This window comes from Heterostelium album (assembly GCF_000004825.1).
Source record: "Heterostelium album PN500 unplaced genomic scaffold PPL_scaffold2, whole genome shotgun sequence".
Taxonomy (NCBI): Eukaryota; Evosea; class Eumycetozoa; order Acytosteliales; family Acytosteliaceae; genus Heterostelium; species Heterostelium album.
Genome location: NW_008805064.1, coordinates 624,047 through 644,801, shown reverse-complemented (window position 1 = coordinate 644,801; position 20,755 = coordinate 624,047). Strand labels below are relative to the sequence as shown.

The 20,755-nt window shown below is 32.8% G+C and overlaps 7 protein-coding genes across 7 annotated transcripts; 2 read left to right on the top strand and 5 right to left on the bottom strand.

Moving 5' to 3' along the window:
• Nucleotides 1-144: 144 nt before the first annotated feature.
• Nucleotides 145-3,147, top strand: PPL_01576 (C1 family peptidase; the record flags this gene model as incomplete). Its single annotated transcript, XM_020572582.1, has 7 exons — nucleotides 145-240; nucleotides 282-367; nucleotides 1,800-1,970; nucleotides 2,059-2,136; nucleotides 2,374-2,522; nucleotides 2,583-2,819; nucleotides 2,888-3,147. 7 exons carry the CDS (start codon nucleotides 145-147, stop codon nucleotides 3,145-3,147), a joined length of 1,077 nt encoding a protein of 358 aa, XP_020436699.1.
• A 341-nt stretch (nucleotides 3,148-3,488) lies between these two features.
• ap1g1 (AP-1 complex subunit gamma) lies at nucleotides 3,489-6,627 on the bottom strand (the record flags this gene model as incomplete). The annotated part of the gene is made up of 8 exons (XM_020572581.1): nucleotides 3,489-4,371; nucleotides 4,456-4,691; nucleotides 4,755-4,932; nucleotides 5,008-5,171; nucleotides 5,242-5,664; nucleotides 5,798-6,071; nucleotides 6,167-6,375; nucleotides 6,517-6,627. 8 exons carry the CDS (start codon nucleotides 6,625-6,627, stop codon nucleotides 3,489-3,491), a joined length of 2,478 nt encoding a protein of 825 aa, XP_020436698.1.
• Nucleotides 6,628-7,380: 753 nt separating this feature from the next.
• atp12 (ATP12 family chaperone protein) lies at nucleotides 7,381-8,644 on the bottom strand (the record flags this gene model as incomplete). Its single annotated transcript, XM_020572580.1, has 4 exons — nucleotides 7,381-7,674; nucleotides 7,769-8,011; nucleotides 8,073-8,284; nucleotides 8,365-8,644. 4 exons carry the CDS (start codon nucleotides 8,642-8,644, stop codon nucleotides 7,381-7,383), a joined length of 1,029 nt encoding a protein of 342 aa, XP_020436697.1.
• Nucleotides 8,645-8,842: 198 nt separating this feature from the next.
• bub1 (putative protein serine/threonine kinase) lies at nucleotides 8,843-12,506 on the bottom strand (the record flags this gene model as incomplete). Its single annotated transcript, XM_020572579.1, has 4 exons — nucleotides 8,843-10,592; nucleotides 10,670-12,039; nucleotides 12,105-12,309; nucleotides 12,373-12,506. 4 exons carry the CDS (start codon nucleotides 12,504-12,506, stop codon nucleotides 8,843-8,845), a joined length of 3,459 nt encoding a protein of 1,152 aa, XP_020436696.1.
• A 355-nt stretch (nucleotides 12,507-12,861) lies between these two features.
• On the bottom strand, nucleotides 12,862-16,544 carry PPL_01572 (uncharacterized protein; the record flags this gene model as incomplete). Its single annotated transcript, XM_020572578.1, has 8 exons — nucleotides 12,862-12,912; nucleotides 13,509-13,556; nucleotides 13,983-14,290; nucleotides 14,423-14,702; nucleotides 14,766-15,116; nucleotides 15,184-15,393; nucleotides 15,450-15,945; nucleotides 16,306-16,544. The coding sequence occupies 8 exons, from the start codon at nucleotides 16,542-16,544 to the stop codon at nucleotides 12,862-12,864; spliced, it is 1,983 nt and encodes a 660-aa protein (XP_020436695.1).
• Nucleotides 16,545-17,072: 528 nt separating this feature from the next.
• Nucleotides 17,073-18,048, top strand: PPL_01571 (uncharacterized protein; the record flags this gene model as incomplete). Its single annotated transcript, XM_020572577.1, has 3 exons — nucleotides 17,073-17,261; nucleotides 17,341-17,684; nucleotides 17,985-18,048. 3 exons carry the CDS (start codon nucleotides 17,073-17,075, stop codon nucleotides 18,046-18,048), a joined length of 597 nt encoding a protein of 198 aa, XP_020436694.1.
• A 512-nt stretch (nucleotides 18,049-18,560) lies between these two features.
• On the bottom strand, nucleotides 18,561-20,693 carry PPL_01570 (uncharacterized protein; the record flags this gene model as incomplete). The annotated part of the gene is made up of 2 exons (XM_020572576.1): nucleotides 18,561-20,589; nucleotides 20,686-20,693. The coding sequence occupies 2 exons, from the start codon at nucleotides 20,691-20,693 to the stop codon at nucleotides 18,561-18,563; spliced, it is 2,037 nt and encodes a 678-aa protein (XP_020436693.1).
• Between the last annotated feature and the right edge of the window lie 62 nt (nucleotides 20,694-20,755).

Below are 20,755 nucleotides of genomic sequence, written 5' to 3'. Positions count from 1 at the left end.
ATTTGTTATAGATAAAGATACAATACAATGAATGAATTAAAAAATTAAAAAGACTTTTTTGTTTTATTAAAAAAAAAATTAAAATTGAATGAAAAATTCGAATTTTTTTGGGGGTCACCACTTCAACAATGAAGTTCATAAAAAATGTCACACACCAAAAAAATTATTGGTATCTTCAGTTTTAATTTAATTAGAGATAGTTGTTATTTAAAAAAATTATATCTAGATGATTCTCTAGTTGTATTTATATTTTTAAAATACTATCACACTTTAAATAATAGTACTATTTAAAAACTACTGATAGAAACATTCCGGAACAAAAGATAATGAATGGTTTCTTTGGAACCGAGATAATCTACAATTCTGGGTTTGGTAAAAGTCGATGTAAGCGGAGAGGATGCAATTAGATGGTTAAGAGCAGACTTTCATAGCTTTCCCTTATCAAACACATCAGTGTTTGAGATACAATTTGGATGACCAGATCCAACTTACTGTAACCGACCATCAACCCAGTCACCAACTGAGCTCAGCTACAGAACAACTGCTAGCCAACACCAACCAGCCCAACAATCATCAAGTAACATGTAGATCTCGAGAGGTGTTGTTTGACATCCCGACACGAATTGAATCTAGATCCAATCGCCACGGAATAACCCATCTGGTTATTGAATTCGTCAGACTCAGCCCACACACCATTTAATGAGAGTTGTCTAGGTTGGAGTGAATCTTTTTCCTAGCGAGCTAGGTGGGATGTACACAATATATCTGGTTGCAACCTAGGAGATGGAATAGTCGATTGTCACTGGCAACCATGGTCTCTTTATACATTAAATGCCTAAACTGATCAAAACAGAGTAAGTCTTTTTGGGTTCACTATCGACGTGTTCAAATCCATTGCTTTCTAGATCTTCATGTACCAACTGTCTAGATTTTGCGGGTAAAAAATAACGAGCTTGTTAAGATTTTAAAAATACAACAAAAAAAGTATTTTTATCTGTGTCATATATGGCAATCAAGATAAATCAGTGATAGCATACATTACAATCCCAATGCTCTTTGTCTAGACTGTTTTGACTAATGAGTGAGAATTGTCTATAATAGCACTACATACGTTCGTTTTATTTGTGGAATCATTGTATTGATCCTCATTTGAGATTCTGGACAACCCACACCCATTAATAGTTGTAATTTTTATCATTTCCTTGGTGATCTGTGTAAAGTAACGCGTGTGGAATATTTGTTTATCAAATATATTAAATTATTATCGAAAAGACCAATTTAAAAAAAAAAGTAATCCATGATTTTTAATTTGATATTTGGTATTAATAACGAAAAAAAAAAATACAAAGATTTTATTGTGCATTCGAATGTGTCAGATACCAAGTTTCTAAATATTTTTTATCTTGGAGCTGAATTAACAGTACCTGTTATTTTTTGCATCCAACACCTCTGTGGAATTATTTGATTGTCAAATAGTGTCACATTGTGATTTTGAAAAAAATACAAAAAATTTGTATTCGACAGAAAATGGAAAGGAAAAGTTGAATTTATAAAATTATGAATAGAATGTGCAAAAAAATTTTAGATGTTTTTTTTCAACTTCCGATAAAATTTAAAATGGTGTTTTTCACATGACACACCGTTTTTTTGATTTTTATTTTAGCTGTTTTTTTTTAAATCATAATATTTTTTTTTTTTTGACATTCCAACATCAAGAAATCATTTTTTGTTATTATTATTTTGTTTAGATTTATAAAGATAGACAGATTATTTACTTAATAGTTTAGTTTATCTATTAGAAAGATGATGAGAATTCAATTTATTGCAGCCTTGTTGGTTGTTTGCGTTTCAATGTCGGTTGCACATCAATCATGTGTCAAGCGTAAACCAATTGAACAACGTCGTACTCACGTTATTTCTCCAGTTCCATCCGATTACATCAATTATGAGGATTTACCAAGTTATTTCGAGTAAGTAATTACTTAATTATTCAAAAAAAAAAATATTTATATAGACATTTCGTGAACTAATTAATTTTTTAAAACCTATTATATATAGTTGGAGAAATATCACTTCTGAAGGATATGATGCACCAAGATCTTTCGTAACTGTCACTAGAAATCAACATTTACCACAGTAAGTAATCCACATTTGTTCGAACAAATGTGATAATGTTATATGAGTTGTAGAGAGTCTACTCAAAAATAGATAGAATACACAATCCAGGTACTGTGGTGCGCGAGGTGATTAATGGTTGCTGGATGATGTATTCTAGTCTACTCTCACCTATTTTCCAAAATTTTTTTTTTTTTTCTAACAAAGATTTTATGTGACTGATTGACTAACCTACTATCCATTAATCACCTCGTACAGGTACTGTGGTAGCTGCTGGGCCTTCGGAACTACATCTGCCCTAGGAGATAGAATCAAGATTGCCAGAAATGCTCAATTCCCAGAGATTGATTTGGCTCCTCAAGTTTTGTTGAACTGTATGGGTTCTGGAGACTCTTGCGATGGTGGTGGTAAGTATTTTTGATAAAAAAGACATTTAGATGTTATTAACATGATTGAGAATTGAACAGACCCCACAGAAGCATATGAGTACATACTTAATAAGGGCATATCTGACGAAACCTGCGCTCCATACGAAGCCATCGACAACGAATGCAATGCCGAGGGTATCTGCAAGAACTGTAACTACGATCTTTCCGATCCAACCGCCAAATGTTTTGCTCAAACTACCTACACCACATACTTTGTCAAAGAACATGGACTTGTCAACGGTACTGAAGCAATGATGGCCGAAATTTATGCTCGTGGTAAGTAATAACCAACTTTTTTTTTGAAAAAAATTGATAATTAATATTAACCATTAATTATTAAATAGGATCAATTGCCTGTGGTGTTGTTGTTGAAGATGCTTTCGAAAGCTACAGCAGTGGTGTATTCACCACCAACAGTCAAAGCACTGAAATCAACCATGAAATCTCTATCGTCGGTTGGGGTACTCTCAATGGTATCGATTACTGGATCGTTCGTAACTCATGGGGTACCTACTGGGGTCAATTGGGTTATGCTTTAGTCCAAAGAGGTGTAAATTTAATCCAAATCGAAAGTGATTGTGATTGGGCCGTCCCACAACTCTAAATAATTTCCCATTCAATAAATGTGTATCCTTAATTTAGCAAAAATACCACTGAATTTCTTTGATGACTTTGATGAGTTTCAAGTTAGTGTAAAATAAAATGTAGACAGTAGTGTTTGCGACTATTGAACTTGTTTACTTTTCATGTGGTCAGTCAGGCGCCTTTCAAAAATGTGTAACCTGTAAAAAAAAAACACTTGGGCATGCTAAACTACTTGATTTAATTTTGTTGAATACATTTTATTTATTTTATTATAATTATACTAAAAGTCATGATTAAAAATGATATTTGATTTGATTTGTTGTTTAATTGATTTGTTATTATTATTATTATTGTAGTTTTTTAGAATTGGGATGGCAAAGGAGTATCTGCAATTTCACTGATATTTTCACCATTCACAGTAAAATCTAATTTCAATCTGAGTAAAATTGGTTTTTGTCCTTGTAAGGTATTGAGTACCTTGACGATTTGAGTGACTTCACCAGAGTTGTTGGGTGGTACAGTGGTTCCAGAGGGTGGAAGCAATTGAATCTTTAGGTATTGTGGAACGGCTGCTTTAACCGAGAGATTGGTAATCGGTGAAGCGAGTGTGTTGGTGACGAGCATCACCACCTGAGTGAGATTGACTTGATCTGCGTTTGGTTTGCTACAGTCATACGATATGTTGAGACCGTGTTTCTGGTAAACTGGGAATACAAGTGATTGTGGAGCAGCGGACAATGGTGCAGGTGAAGAACTTGAAGTTGGCGAAAGAGTATCACCCATCAAATCCAATAAACTAGCTCCACCATATCCACCGTTATTATTACTATTGGTTGGTGGAGAACGCATTGGTTGTTGTTGGTTACTGTTGTTTGATTGTGGAGTTGGTGGAGCACCAAAGATATCTTCGAGTAAAGACATGGTCGATTGTTGTTGTTGTTGATTTTGAGTTGGAACTGGAGTGGATGGTGAATTCAACTCTGACAAGAGAGTACCGAATGGTTCTTGTTGTTGTTGTTGTTGATGATTGTTGTTGCTAATTGATTGATGATTGTGATTGTTATTTTGTTGATGTGGTTGTGCCTTTTGAGCTGGTGATTCCTCTGGCTTCTCAATGGCAGGCATTCTGTCGAGAATCGATGACTTTAGATCCAAACCAAACAAACTTGAATATTCACAAGCACGTTGTTGTAACTCTAAATTGATATTAATCTTAAAGTTATCAATCATATTCTTAATACGACTAAAAAAATAGTTTAAATAGTTGTTATATGTTAGTCGAATTTGATTAATAAATATAATTAAATATTTCAATATTAATAGTTACTTTAATGAAGATTGAGAGAATCTAGATGATAATTTAATTAAAGAGGTCAAAGCATATTGACGAGTAGTTTGATTGGTAGAGGCATTCTTGAGAATTGAATCGATGAGATCGATAACTTGTGCTTCAGAGACAGTGATTGCCAAACCATCTTCTTCCTTTGGAAGTTGTGATTTATCTGCAACCAATAAATCACCATATTCACCAATACACCATAAACCTACTTGACATAATGGTTGCTAAAATGAAATGATCAGTTAATATTTATACATTTGATCGGTTTAAACAAACTATTTACTTACTTGAGAAGATTCGGATACTAATGAAAGATAAAGCTTTTGAACAGCGTATGAAGAGAGATCTGGATTTGAACTGATCAATTGAATCAAATTCGATGGTACTTCATCTGGAATAAAGTTACCGGCAATCAACATTACTCTAAGAATTGTATCTACTTGCCATCTCTTTGTTGGTGCATATCTTTAAGATTAATTGATAATAGTAAGTTAGACTAATTTGATTAAAATGTACATCATTTAAACGCAATTAACTTACTTTTCTGTAACAATACATAATTTAGCAACCAATTCTGGTTTGAATTGAGAGTCAGAGATCAACAAGAAATTCAACAACTCTCTAACCAAAACTCTAATATTGGTTTCATTTACCAATGAATAGATTAAATCTAATGCTCTACAACGAATTGATACATCTGGGTCCTAAAAATAAAATAAACAAACATTATATTAATATATATATTGATAATAAATTATTATTAACTATTTTTACCTTTAAACATTCAACAATAGTATTTCTATGTCTTTGTACAGCTTGAATATCAGTGTTGACAACTTTAGAGAGAGTGTTCAATGCAACGTAACGAATGTTATTGTCACGGTTCAAAAGGAAACGACCGAGAATGTTGATAGCCATAACTTTGAGACCGTTTTCAGAGTCGATCGACATGATAGTCTGTACGCACTCGTAGAGAATAGCGTTACCGACATTCTTTGAACCTTCAGTGTTGGTAGCAACCTGTGCCAACATATCGTTCATTGTATCGCTTGCCTCTGGATCGTGTTGTCCAAGTATTCTCAACAATCTCAACAGCTTGACCTGAAGGAATGGATCTGTAATACCACTGACATCATGCTCTGGCAAGTATCCAGAATGTACCAATGTCTTTAAGATTCTAACAAATTGTGGTACCATCTATAGATATAAAAATATATATATATATATATCAAACAATGTTAGTAAGTATTAATAACTATTAATCTTAATAAAGTTATTATTTGGTTACCTTTTTGAATTGGAATATTTGATTTGGATCAATCTCACAGACTTCAATGATGAGTGTGAGTGCGGTGAGGATAACACCGTGGTTACGCTCAGAAAGAAGTTGCTTGATCTTTGGCATGTAGTTCTCGATGAGATCGGGAACCTTACGGAGGATACGAATTGCACAGAGAGCAGCCTTCTTTCTGATGTATGGATTGGTGTTGGAGAGCAACTTTTCGACATCCGGTGCAATGTCTCTAGCCATTGCCTGTGAGCATACATTACCCAAAGCACACAATGAAATACCGACTACAAATTGATTTGGACTTAACAAATCACTAATAGTAATAAATAAATAAATAAATAAAAACCAAATTAATATATATTATATTATTCCACCACTGATCTGATCACATGTAACTGTTTAACTTACTTTCTCATACAATTGGTACCAAGTAATAGTACTTCTTGTTTCTCATCGAGAAGAAGCATCAAACCAAGATAACCGATTCTCTTGTCAGAGTACGATGGTGATACAATGAGTTTCAAACACTCCATCTGTCCAAACTGTGTTGGATATCCAAGCATGTGAATATAAAGTAATTTTGCAACATTTCTTTGACGTGAATCAATGTCATCTTCCTGTAAAATTAAGTAGTAGTAGTAGTGAATAACATAAGATAACAAATATATGTGTTAGACTATCTATCCATCATATTATATCTATATATCTATCTATCTATCGATTGATTGACTGATTTGATTTGATTGATTGTTGCATACCTTAATAGCAGTACGAATAGCAGCACATTCCTTAGCGACTTGAGCACGCTCTTCAGCGGCAGTCTTACAACCTCTGACAGTTTTAATCAAATCTCTTAACTTTATCGACATCTTATTCTACTTTTCAACCAAGATTCTAATTAACAAATATAGAAATACAATCTATTTAACCTCTATTCCACACTATCAATAAATAACTCTTTTGTCTCTCTAACCAACCAATAAAGTAATAATAAAACCAATATTTAATATCTAAATGAAATAGTCGTTTTTTTAAAAAAATTATTAATTAATTAATAAAATAGAGATATCAATAATGTGTATGTTGCTGAAGTGATTTAAAGTCTCTCAGGATGTTGCACTTTCAAAAAAAAAAAAAAATCAATTTTTTAAAAATTTTAAAAAAAAATTTGCAAAGTTTTGTTTAAGAGGTGGTCAGTGAGATTTGCAGACCTGGTTAGTACAAATAAAATTAATCTGTTATCGTTTAACCATTTACTTGTAGATCAAAACTAAAAATAACTAATTTAGTACGAAAAGTTAAGTAACAATAAACATTTAGTGCATTTATTTAATAATATTGTTTTTAATTTTTTTTAAGTTAGAGTCGATTTTAAATCAATGAAATTAATTAATAAATTCATTAGATTATAATCTTCCAACCATTTTTGAATTGTAATCTCTTACAGGTAAAATTTAAATAAAAGATTATTTTAAAATTGATTTTATAGGTGAAAGGTTCTAATTGTAATGATTTTTCATATTTTTGAACTGGATTTAAAAAAGTTTAATATAATAATAATAAAGTTGACAATAAATAAAATCTTGGTAATATGATTTTTATAATAATAACATTGATATCATTTAATTTTTTGGTTTATTTGGTAATGGTAGTGGGTCGATTGATCTCAATACAAAGAGAGCTGGAGCAATTTCATTTAAAGTTTCCATTTCCGCTAGATCGTGACCGAATGGGATCTTACCCCATGTCTCTGATTGGAATTCCTCTTCCAAAGCAACAATCTTGTAAAGTTTGTCGAGACGTACACGATTGTAATACAAATTCAACGATATCAAAAATGATTTGGTACTGGTGGTCAATGTTTGCATACATAGTAATTGCCAATTATTCATTGATTCTAAATGTTCTCTAATTGTCTATATAATGATTTCAATGAATGATTAGTATCATCTTAAGTAATAAGTGGTTTTGTGTAAATAATCTTTGATTCTATTCATTTTCTTTTTTTACCTTTAATAATGATGGTGGATGTCTTGAAAGATCGAGATCGAATGATAAATAGAATGGTTTACCATAGTAATCGGATGACCAATGTAAGAGGTCATCGAATGCTTCGTTTTGAAGTTTCTTTAGTTGAGTTTCGTCAGAGTCACGGTTACAAACTTGATCGGTTGCAAGATGACCGATCAATTCATCGATACATTTCTGTCTTGATTCTGGATTCATATCAATACATGTCGCTGCAACTGTTGTCTAAAGATAAAGCAATTAATTTAACTACATAGTTAAAGTTATAACTTCTTTCTAAACATACCAATGGTAATCTATGTGGCATAATATATTTTCCTTGAACCATCCACTCTGTTGCAATAGCCATAGCAATCTCTTTGGTTGGTACAATGAATAGCTTTCTATTGACAGTTTTCATTGGTCTGTTATCGAGCAATGGTAAATAACCGTTGTTCTCTGCATCAAATGTATATCCAACATGTTTATACCAACGTAATGAAGTACCATCATTTTTAACTATTTATAGTGTAAAAAACAAGTAGTAGTGATTAGTTGATGATCAGTATTATTAATGATGATAATATATGTTAACATACTTCCTTCTAATAAGATTTCACCTTTGAAAATCTTTGTCTCTGGTACAATCTTTGCATTGAATGAGCTAGTTGATGATAGTTTAGCATCGATCGGTAAAACCTTTACAGAGTTGACATTGATTGTTTTTGTTTTAGGTTTCTCTGCAGCTGCTTTATTACTGATTTTAAAACTAACTTTATTTCCTGTTGTCTGTGCTGAACCAACCGTTGAAAATCTACAATGTTGAGTAAACAATCTATTATTATTGTTTATTATTTGTTTATATGTTCTACCTAACATTATTTAATATATCAATATTGATAAATCTTTTTAAAAATGATCACCCACCCCACTTTAGTTTTAAGAAATCTGAAAAACGAAATGTGATCACAAATTAAAGATAATTTTTTTTTTTAAAATATTTTTTTTTTATTATTTTTTTTTATGTACAAAAATTATTTAAATATATATTATTTTTTGATTTTATATGAATCGAGTTTAACTATCACATTCAATCTTTAATTTTCTTAATGATCTTTTGATTTCTTTGGATTTGGCGGGGTTGGCCTCCAAGTAACTCTCTAATTGTTGTTGTAATGTTGCCAGTGAAATTTGTTTGGTTGCGTTCAAGAGTTGTTCGATAATCTCTGTCCAAATGTTAATTCTGAGTGTTGCTTTGAGGTCGGTGGCGACCGAGCACAGCTTCCACTTGGCGGTGGCGGCATTCCACTCGACCTTTGAGTCATCGAGCTTCTTTCCGTCACTCACCATAAAGTATAGTGTTCCAGCAATGCCTAGATAGTCAATATCGTGACGCCAGCTACTTCGACTCTTCAGCACGCTGACTGGGAAGCCATGGCTGGCAAACATGGCGAGTGGCGCATTGTAGGTCGTATCGAGACCGTACATCTCAAGGTCTATGGTACGGCTGAATCCACCGATTTTCAGACCGTTCTGGATCCAACTACCGACGGCGGCAGATGTCCACTCGGTTTCAATTTGGTCGGTGAACGACAGATAGATGTTCTGCGGTGAGATATTGGCGTGTATAAAATATTCGTTGTGGATGGCACTGACCGAGCGCAACAAATCGATTGCCAAAAACATTTTCAGTGGTTCCTCAAGCGATTTTCCGTTGGATTTCACCTTGTTGACCAATTGTTCGAGTGTGCCAGCCGGCGCATATTCAATGAGCGATACACTGGCGTCAGAGAACTGGTAGACCGAGTAGAAAGAGAGGAATTTGTTGATTAGCTTTTCGTTGGCTTCGTTTTGTGCGAGACGCGCAACCAATTGGCCTTGGCTGTAAAACTCCCAGACGGAAGCGGGTTGGTTAATCTTGGCGACCATAATCATCGAATCGGTTTCTACACTGAGAATCTTACGGTCGGCAGTGAGATGCTCTTTGACAGTGAGTGGATTGCTCTTATCGAGTGGAAGCAAACCGTTGTTGACCTTTGGCATCGGGTCGGAGGAGTAATCGGTGAATGATTCAATGGTGGCCATATGCTGAGATACACACATCTCAAGCATTGCCTTGTTCTCTTCATTGTATGGTTCGGCAACACCACTCTCTGGAACCAATTTTAATTCAATCAACTCTGTCTTGTCTCCGTAGCCAATGGTTGGTTCAGAAACTGGAGAAGCGATTTTAGGAGCTGGCTTGGGTTGAACTGGTTCTGCTGGATCTTGGAAAATAGTGAATCCACCACCACCTGCATTGTTACCAAATAATGGATTGGATTTTGGAGCTGGTTGTTTGGTTTGGACGACTGGTTCTGGATCTTGGAAAACAGAGAATCCTCCACCTGCATTGTTACCAAATAATGGATTGGACTTTGCGGCTGGCTTGGATGATGATTGGTTTTCATCTTGGAATATCTTGAAACCCAGACCTGACGATGCTTGTTGTTGTCCACCAAACAATGGATTAGATTTTGGTGCTGCTGCTGTTGGTTCATCTTGGAAGATGGTAAATCCACCGGCTTTGTTTCCAGCTCCACCAAACAGAGGATTTGGTTTTGGTGCAGAAGCAACATTTTCATCCTGGAAGATCTTGAATCCCATGCCAGAGGAAGCTTGGAAAGCAGAGGATTTTATCTTTTCGGTAAGTGTATTGGGTGGAGCTTGTTGATCGGTATTTACATTGTTGGATAAAGATGGATCCTCTAAAATTTCGAAAGCCTGTATCTCTTGTTTAATATATTGATCTATACGATCGTGTGTATGAACTAAATCACCACGATCACTATATTATTAATAAGTAATTTAAATGGAAAACAAATTGTTAATAATAAATTAAAATAAAATCAAATTATTACTTACTAAATTATAAAATCTTCAGTTTGTTCATCGTTACTAAATAATGTTTTCTTTACGATATCTCCATTTGTTATCTTTGGACGTTGTGGTTGATTTGGTAATGTAGCTGGATCGATATTTTCTTGATTGTCAAGGTGCTTTTGGTCATCGTCGAGTTGGTTGTTATTGTTGTTGTTGCTATTATTTGGTGGGTGTGCAACGGAACTGGATGCTTTGGTTTCAAATGCAATCGGTGAGTGGAACCATGACATAACATGTTTCAATGCTTCTTTGGTGTGAATTGTCATTGTTGGAGATGGTGGTGCCATCTGCTTTGGTTGTGGAGCAGCTGGCATAGAAGAAGCAGAAGCTGAAACTACAGGTGTTGGTTTCTTTGGTTTCCAATTCTTGGCACGAATCTCTTCAAAAGACAACTCTTCATTGCCAACCATAAACAACTCTTTCTTATATCCAACACGTTCTTTCTTGGATGATGATGCGGTGGCAGAAGAAGCAGCCGATGCAGAGGACACTGAGGATGAAGCAACCGATGCGCTTAGCAATGTACTATTCTTGAGGTGGTTGGCCAGTGGATTGTTTTGAATTTGCTCAACAGTATTGCTTCTAGAGTAATTGGCCAACTTGTCTGGCGATGCAGCTGTGTGTTGTTGGTTTTGGTCAATGTCAGCGTCACAATAGATTTCAAACGATGGACCGGAGTCACTCTTTTGTCTTTTCTGTACAATTTTAGTGTCGTTCCAACGAGATGGTGCTTGGCTGTTCTCCTTGTGCTTTGTTAACTCTGGTTCCAGCTCCTCCCAACGAACACTCTCGGTAGCAGACTTGCCAGACTTTCCAAGGAATTTAGAGTTGGTTTCCACCTTTTCACCGACACCACTCTCGTCGTTGTAGATCTGGAAAGATCCACCCATTCCACTGTTGGATGACGGTGCTTTTCTCTTTTCTCCGGTGAGTGTACCTGACTTGGACATTGAAGACATCAACGATGACGCTCCCAGTGGTGCACCGGTGGCTGTAGCAGATCTTCTTTCGGAACCGACGGCTTCACGGGTGGATAGTGTACCGAGGGCAGCTCTTGGTGCAACGGAATCGGCGGCACCAACGGACAACGATGGAATGATACCACCTTCTTTGGCAGACTTGCTCATGGCTACAACCATTCTACGCTGGAAATCGTCGTGTCTCTTCTTGAGACGGTCCAACGGCTGTGCCTGACGCTTCAATCCCAACTGATACGATTGATCGGCCATCTGATAATTCGATTTATTCTCATATATAATAGCTTTGGCTTCATAAAACAATGAAAGAGTCAAACCAATTTTATTGGTTTCCAAATAATTAAAAATTTCAATTGGATCTCTACACATATCAGCCTATTATATTAAAAACCATTTAGTATAAATAAAAAAGATAAAGTTTAAATATATTAAATACTTACATAGATAATCCATAATTTCATATATCTTTGATCATTTCTATATTTCTCGTTGTTAACAAACATACTTGTGCATCTCTCCAGTAAAACTATTAATTCCTTCTTCATATTTCCACCAATGAATGATTGTTGTACCCATCTTACATATCTTGACCATATATCCAATGGATCTTCACCTTTATATTCACTTAATTCCTTTTCAAATTGTCTAAATAATAACAATAGTAATCAATATGATATTCTATCTTACGATAATAACAAATATACATACGCTTTCTCTTGTTGGATTTTATCTTCGTTTGCACTCTTTTGTTGTTGAGTACACATTGCCAATTTCGATGGATCTCTTCCACCTTTCAATGGCAATATATTCTCTTTGACATTCTCCCAATCACTAACTGACATTTTCTAATAATTACAAAAATACTTTAACTTTACTATACTATACTAAATTATATTATTCTATTTTTATAAACTAAACTAAACTAAACTAATAAATAAATATGATCATGTGATAAAAAATAAATGTAAACTATGACTATTTAAGTTTAATAATATTATTTTATTTATAATATCATTTATATTAATTAATAAATAAAACTATTATTGATTGTCAATGGATATTATTATTATTAATATTAGTATCAATTTTGGTAGTGCACGCGATGATCATCCAATTTTCAAAATTATTATTGTTTAGTGGCGCTCTCAATAAAAATTTTCCAACAGTTACAAAATGCATTTTCAAAAATTCAAATTTTTAAATTTTGCCACCACGAATTTCAGTTTTAAGATTGGATGGTGATAATGTCTTTAGTTGTTTAAGTGAGATAACAAACTAACTTGACTATCTATCACTTTAGCAAGAAGATTTACTAAACAATTAAACTTAATATCAATGTTTTTTTTCTAATAATGAATGATTTAAACAAAATATTAATAATAATAAAAAACATTTTTTATTTATTAAAATATATAGATATAATAAACTATCTATTTAAAATTTTATCGAAATAGTTTCAAATATATGCTAAGAAGAAGAATTTTAAATAAGTGTTCATTCAAAAAAAAATAAGTAACGTTAGTATTTAATGAAACCCAAAAAAAAAATCCCATCATTTGAAATATTCAAAAATATGAAAAATAAGGTCGTTACTCGTCTTTTACAAATTAGTTATTTTTGTATTGTTTAATACGGTCGATTTGGAGCTAAAAATATTGACCCTAAGCTAACCAATTCAACATAACAATACTAGAACATGTACTCTGGTTTTCTTCTTCTGTTTGATTTTATATCGGATTGAAAATATTCTAAGTACGAAATATAAATATTAAAAAAAAAAAAAAAATTGAGTAAAAAGTTTAATCGTAAAACAACTATTAACAACTATTTATCATTAAATATACTATTCCCATCATGTCTTGAATTCCATCGTCAAATACTCGAAGTTCTAGCTATTAAAAAATATTTGACAATCACAAAATAAACTCCATTTTAAAAAGAATTCGATATAATAAAAACCTAATTTATTCTTTTTAGTTTGTTTGGTCAAAAATGTTTAAGTGCATATAAGTTTGTACGAAACAACTTGGAATTAATTTGTCATTGATGACACCTTCCTTGTTGAGAAGATTTTAGGATAAATATATTCATTATATCTATCTCGATGAGAATTGCATCATTTTTATAACATTATCTAATTTGGATATGATCATAAATATAAAGTTAACTAAAATGTATTTAATGATTTATTGGTAATCAATTGAGGAGGATTTGTTGGATATTTTAAAGTTTAATGAACAACCTTAGAATTGGAATTGTTTTGTATTTTGATGACGGTTCAAGAGATTGTAGGTAAAAGAACCAATTAAATATTGTACACCTTCCTCGCCGAGAATGACAAGTTGTATGTTTTCTGGGATTTTTGGATACTCATACTTAAAGCTACCAGTTTTTGCTCTTTTTCTTGACCCATCACTCGGAGATTGGTCTCTTTTAAACACTTTTTGTTGCAGCTCGAAACCTGGATAAAAGATGCTCCCAAATTCAGTATACTTTGATAAATTATTTTGTGATCTGGGCCAACCACAACGAAGAGCATCTTCAGAATTCATTGCTACAATAACCAGGACCATACGAATTGGAGTACCATTGTTCTTTGGTGATTTGCTTCCCCAGTAACATTTATCTAATTCACTTACAATACTGGATATTCCAATTGGATCTTTAGATCCACTCTGCAAAAGAGCAAACGACACACCTAAAAATATTAAAAAAAGTCAACTCGCAATTATATAAGTTTTAAATCTAGTAATCATACCTAAATTATCATTGATTTTTATATAAAAATCTTGAGATTCCGAATTGGGACCAGTTTCATACAATATATTGGTATTTGACATTCTCCATAGAGTTTCAAAATTGTAATTGTAAGTGAGATCTTTAATAGTATCAGTATCGCTTTTGATATATTCCAATATTTCATTCATCTTATCAAATGTCATTGTTGGTGAAGTCATATTTTGAGCCCGAATAATTGGATAATATCTACTAACTTTAATTTGATCATTTAAAAAACTATGTTTGCCAATCCAGGTGTCCTAAATATGATATAGATAGTTTCAAAAGTAGTTTTTAAATTGATTGTGAAATGGTTTACTTACATGAAGAAATTCGAAAGAATGGTCAGTCTCTAATCCATTTATCATTTTTGAAGAAACACTTAACTTGAAGCATATTTCAAATGGATCTACTGAAGCAACAATGGATTTATCATAGAAGAGAGGAGAGATGAGGGAGAGTTTTTTCTTTGTATCTTCATCCAACGAGGGTGACTCTTGGATTTCACTGAATGTTGCCATAGGAAGCTTTAACTTTACATGATTATCGTCAATTGGTGAGACATGGAAACGATAGAAATCGATAAAATCAATGTAATAAATCTCTGTACTGTGTAGTGGTCCAATCAGATCACTTGTCAATTCAAATTGAGTTGACTTGATTTCCACTGAAAGCTAATGATCTAATTTATGTAAGTAAAAGTTAAAATGTTTTGATACTGTTTGAGTTCCATTAACTTACACCCAGAGCACAAGCTCTTATTAACTCGATATATAAAATCTTTTGATTGTCTTTGAGTTTCAATAAAAATGGATTCAACTCTCCCAAAGTTCTGTTAGAATCTCTCAAATAATCTCTAATATTCTTGTTGGTGTTTTCTGTGACCTTTATACCATTCATCTCCATATAATCCAATGTTTGATTGATTAATCTTGGAACACCAGCCGTAAACTACAATTATCCTAGTTAATATGATTATTAATTTGATGAATAAAAATATTACTTACTTCCATAATAAATTTCAGAGTATCATTTTTAATTTCCAAATTTCTATCTTTCATTAGTTGTTTGACATGATCTTCTTCCAATGTGTGAATAAGAATCAAATCTACATATGTATGTGAATAAATACTGTTATATGTATTGGGTTTTCCAATTGAAATCATAAAAGGAGAACTTGAAGTAATAAAGACAGGGTTTCCGAAACTGACCATTACATGAAATACACAATTCCAAATAGCGGAAAAAAGATCTATTGTTTCTTTTGGATCTTGTTTAAAGATAGACTCGATCTTGTCAAAGTGGAAGAAGTATTTGTTGAACAAAGTATTACAATAATGAGAGAATGTTGTATTGTTCAGTTGAATATCATCATTATCATTGATGTTTGTTGGTTCCTTATTGAGTACTGTCTCAATAAGAGCATCTTGAATAGCTGTGACCCAATATTCCTTTGGATATCTATTTTTTTCTCTTTGGAATTCTTTTTCGAATGAGAAAAGTCTAAAATCAATATACAGATACTCGAGACTCTTGATACTATCGTCATTGGATCTTTCAAGAAAATTCACACCCAGTGAACTCTTTCCCATTCCTTTCTTTTGACAGGCAATCATGATTGGCTTTAAAGTGGGATGTTTGCTCCAGTTTCCCACAGTCGAACGAAGTTTGAGTACTTCTCTTGTAGTTTTGGTCATGTGTTTAAATTCAGCATCTCGGTTGAGAAATAGTTCCTTCTTCTTCTTCTCTAAAGATATGGGAATACTAGGTGTTAATTTAGCTTTATAAATAAGATTTTTTTTTATTAATATAATATCGATATAAAAACTCTTTAGAAACATACGTGCAATTATATTGTAATACTTTTCAAATTTAAGAACATCTTCTATTTCTTTATCTTCTGACTCTTTTACTTTATTTTTATTTAATATAATGTCAGATGCGAGTTGTTTAAGAAAATGTGGGTTTTGATAGTGAGAGATAACACTATTAGTAATTTTCTCATTATCAATTATAACTTCTAATCCCAAATCATGTTTTTCTTTTTCACTAAGATCTTTCTGTTCATCTATAATCTTAATTGCTATACTTTTTGGAGACATTTAAAAATAAACAATTTCTTTAATAAGAGTTTTAACAAATAAAAAGAATATAATATAGCAATCATTTTCTTGTTGACAATTCTTATTTCTGTTTGTATATAATAGTGGTAAAATATTGGTAAATATTAATAACAAAATAAAATATTGGTAAATAAAATCAATGATGTTTGTTTAAAAATTGTGGACAGCGAACCGCGGTCAATAGATTGGATGCCAATAAGTGGTACCTTAATCAGGTGCCAAATGACGTACACTTTAAATATATATAAATATTTACACCCTTTTTGAATTTTAATGATGACAATGAATATTAAAATAAATAAAATTTATTTCAAATGAGGAACATCCAAAAATTTAATTGCAAGCCATTTTCCAAAGTGGGTTTTTTTTGTTTAATTTCAATAGAAATTTTTTTTTGAATATTTCAATCGGAGATAAGTTTGCAAATTTAACTCACTCCCTTCCACCTATTTTGATCAAACCAATTTTTTAAAGTTATAATATTTTTAGCAATACATACAAACATATATGGATATGGATATTACATTATCTGACTATGAATATGAAATTTATGTGATTAAAAAGTATATACATAAATTTATTAAAGATAAAATCATCGTTAGTGCTCTTTATCCCAAATCAGATGATTTCGAAAATAAAGAGTGCTTTGGAGATAAGATTCTTGGATATCGTGTTGTTGAAATGGTTACCACAGAGGTAAGTGTTTTATTTATCCAAATTAATTAATATGCACTTTTAATAGATATTAATTTTTTTTTGTTTTCTTCAAATTTAGTATGATTTCGTTCCAAAACCAGGTACTACTAGTAGAATTCTCGATTCCTCAGTAGCCAATGAGACACTATCGCAGCTCTATAGCCGATTGGAGATTGAGCCTTACATTACTGGTCCTGCATTTTCAAACTACAAGAAAAAAGCAGATGTTGTAGAGGTCATCATCTGTGAGCTTAAACGGTCAAAGGATGAAGTTGCCATGAAAGTACTTGAACTACTTATCTTATTGCTCATTCAACATGGCATGTTCTATTACATGAGTGACGAGATATGGAGAGCCCAATGCAGCAACAGAGATACAATGTCAGCCATTGTCAAATATCTCAACTCACAAGTGCCTCAAGTGTGTGCTCCTCGCAAACCAATCGTCCACTATTCTTAGCTATCCAATATCTATTTTATATAATCATTATTATCATTATCATTATTATTATATAATCATTTTTTATATAGTTACCATATATTTTTAGTATTATTATTTGTTGTTTTTCATAAAAAACCCATTACCAACAACACCACCACCAAACACAACAAAACAACTTACTTTTTAAATGGAATGAATGTATTCATTACCATACAAAAAAAGTGCGTATGATCTATGCAAATGTTACTCGGATGAAGTCTATTAGCATTTTATTTCAATAGGCGCCATGCGACATGTCTTAGTGGCGAGGTGGTTCTCAAAGTCTCAAAGTATGACTATAATTAGAACCACCTCGGCAAAAGAATTGACGGTCCATAGCCCACCTACAACGAAAACAATTGTTTGAGTCCTTGCCCGTCACTCAGCCGCCTGGCGCCTAGTGAAATCAATGTTAATATACTCCACCCGAGTACCATTTTCCTAGATCATATGATCGTGCATACCTAGTTGGTTCCTTGATTCCGAGGATAGTTTGTTTTCCTTGCCTCGCATTGCAAGGAACCAACTAGATCTGTACGAAAGCTACCAATAAAACAACCAACCAATCCCACAACAACAACAACAACAATAAAAAATTAAATGGGAAGCTTATAAAGAAACATAATAATAATAATTATTAAATATTTTTAGATATCAACCAACCAATCAATTAATCTTCAGTCATCAATATATATATATTATAGTTTTAAAAAATAAAAATAAAAATAAAGTTCTTTATTAAAAATATATTACATTGTGTATACACAAATTTATTCTATATTTAACAAATAAATATTTTATAGTACAGTTTTTTATTTTTATTGTTTAGTTTGGTATAAAGATAAATAATTTGAAATATGATACAAAGTAAAGAGATCTGCGTAATTGATAAGTGAGGAAATCCAATGATTTGGAATAGGGTCAGAGTTTGTAAGTAGGAAATTGAGAGTATCTAAAGATTCAACTTGTTCAAGAAGTTGTTGACTCAATTTCGGTTTAAAAGTGTGTAGTAAAATGATGATTGAATCAAAGTTGGATGATTTACGGACTATGTTGTGGAGTGAATCTGATGATAGTTCAAATAGATATGGTATTTTGGTGCACACACAATGAATGATATCGGAATTGAGATCATCATTAAAGTAGAGTGTGAATTTCGATGAATGGTCCATCAGAGATAATTGGTATTGATAGCGGTCTATTAGGAACTCTAGCATTGCAATATTATTTTTCTTGATGGCTTCGTTGATGCCGTTGATGGTTGGATGGAGCAATGGAAATCGATTGGCCATGTACTTGACAAGCTCGAGGTTGTCTGATTGAATAGCATAGTTGATTACCCATGGATCCGTCAACGGTTCCTTGAAAACCACGTCCAAAAAGTACTTTAGACAATCGAAATGGTTCCCAATGCATGCGTAATCAATGACTTGCTTGCCAACTGGATATCCTTGTTCGTAGAGATACCGACAGAGCTCTAGATTTCCTTTGGTCGCAGCCAAATCGATATAGTGGCTACCACGGCTCGAGAATTTGTATTTCTTTTCAAAGTGTTGGAACATTTCCACCGATACCTGACAAACATATTCACGTGCTACATTGGGATTGAATGTGATATTGTGTTCAGAGAGAGTTGTTACCACTTGATACAGTTTTTTTGGATCGGAAAAGTTGACCGACGATGTCATTACTTTTGGGAAAATAGATGGACTGATTCTCAAGAAGAATTTGGTAATCTCCACGTTCTCGGTTCTCAAAATGTGAACTGGCAATATATTGAGCTCCGATAGATACGATTTCAAAGGTTTCTGCTTGTTAATGTACTCTAGAAAGTCTAAGCGGTTGGCAATGACGGCACCCAACACCATATGTTGCATACCAGTGTGAATTTGATTTTTAAATCGATCTTTGTTGCTAAAAAGGTACTCTAGGAATTCCAATTGACAACGAATGATCATTTCAGCTGTGACTATATGAAATGGCTGACGTGCTTCTTCCACAAGATACTTGAATATCGGTAGACGATTCGTACTTTTCGTTACAGCCTGACTTTGCGAATAACCTTGACCCTGTACAATTCGATTATCCAGTAGATATTTAATTGTTTCAAGATGTCCATTCTCTGCAGCAACCGAAAAACCTTGAGTTGAACAACAAAGATCTGGATAGTTTGACCTTAGTTTTTTGATTAACGATACACTTCCTATCTCTGCAGCATGATCAATTGATCGATGTGTACATCCTTCACTTCTATTCTCCATTAAATAGTTGAAACACTCTGTTGCACCACTTTTCACAGCCATATCCATAGCTTCAACATTGAAACGAACTATCTTTTCAATTGGAAACATCGATAATTCATCCAATTTCTTCTTTTCATAGTGATCCAGGAATTTCAATGATTCCAATTGATTGAATTTACATGCTGATATGACTGCTTGCTTTCCAATGTTTGGTGCAGCCGGATGGTTTATTAAAAGATACTTTAGAATGTCTATTCTTCCACAGGCAGCTGCCTCTCCATAGGTGTTGGCGTCGATCGAGTATGGATAACGATTGAACAGTTGTTTGACAAGTTCAAAGTCTGTGGTGGTAGCATATCTAATGGCTGTTGATAACACTGTATTGTTGAATGGCAATGGTGGTAGAGATCGATTGGTATCGTAACGATCGAACAACTCTAAAAACAACTCTATTTGATCACTATATTTTTCAACAACAAATTGTAGTGCTTTGATAGACCAATTCCTAATATTTTTAACTCTAACACTGAAATCTACTTTGTCAAACAACTGATTATCAACTAGAAAACTACCATACTCTACATGTTTATTATTCTTTTTACAACTAAATATAAAGTGATCAACATGTATATAATGTGTAATCAAATTAAATATATAATAATTATTTATTATATTAAAAAATAATTTATTTTTATCATACATGATCATCTAGAAAGAAAGAAATATCTAAAAAAATATATAAAAGGAAATTTAAAACGATCATATGTTTG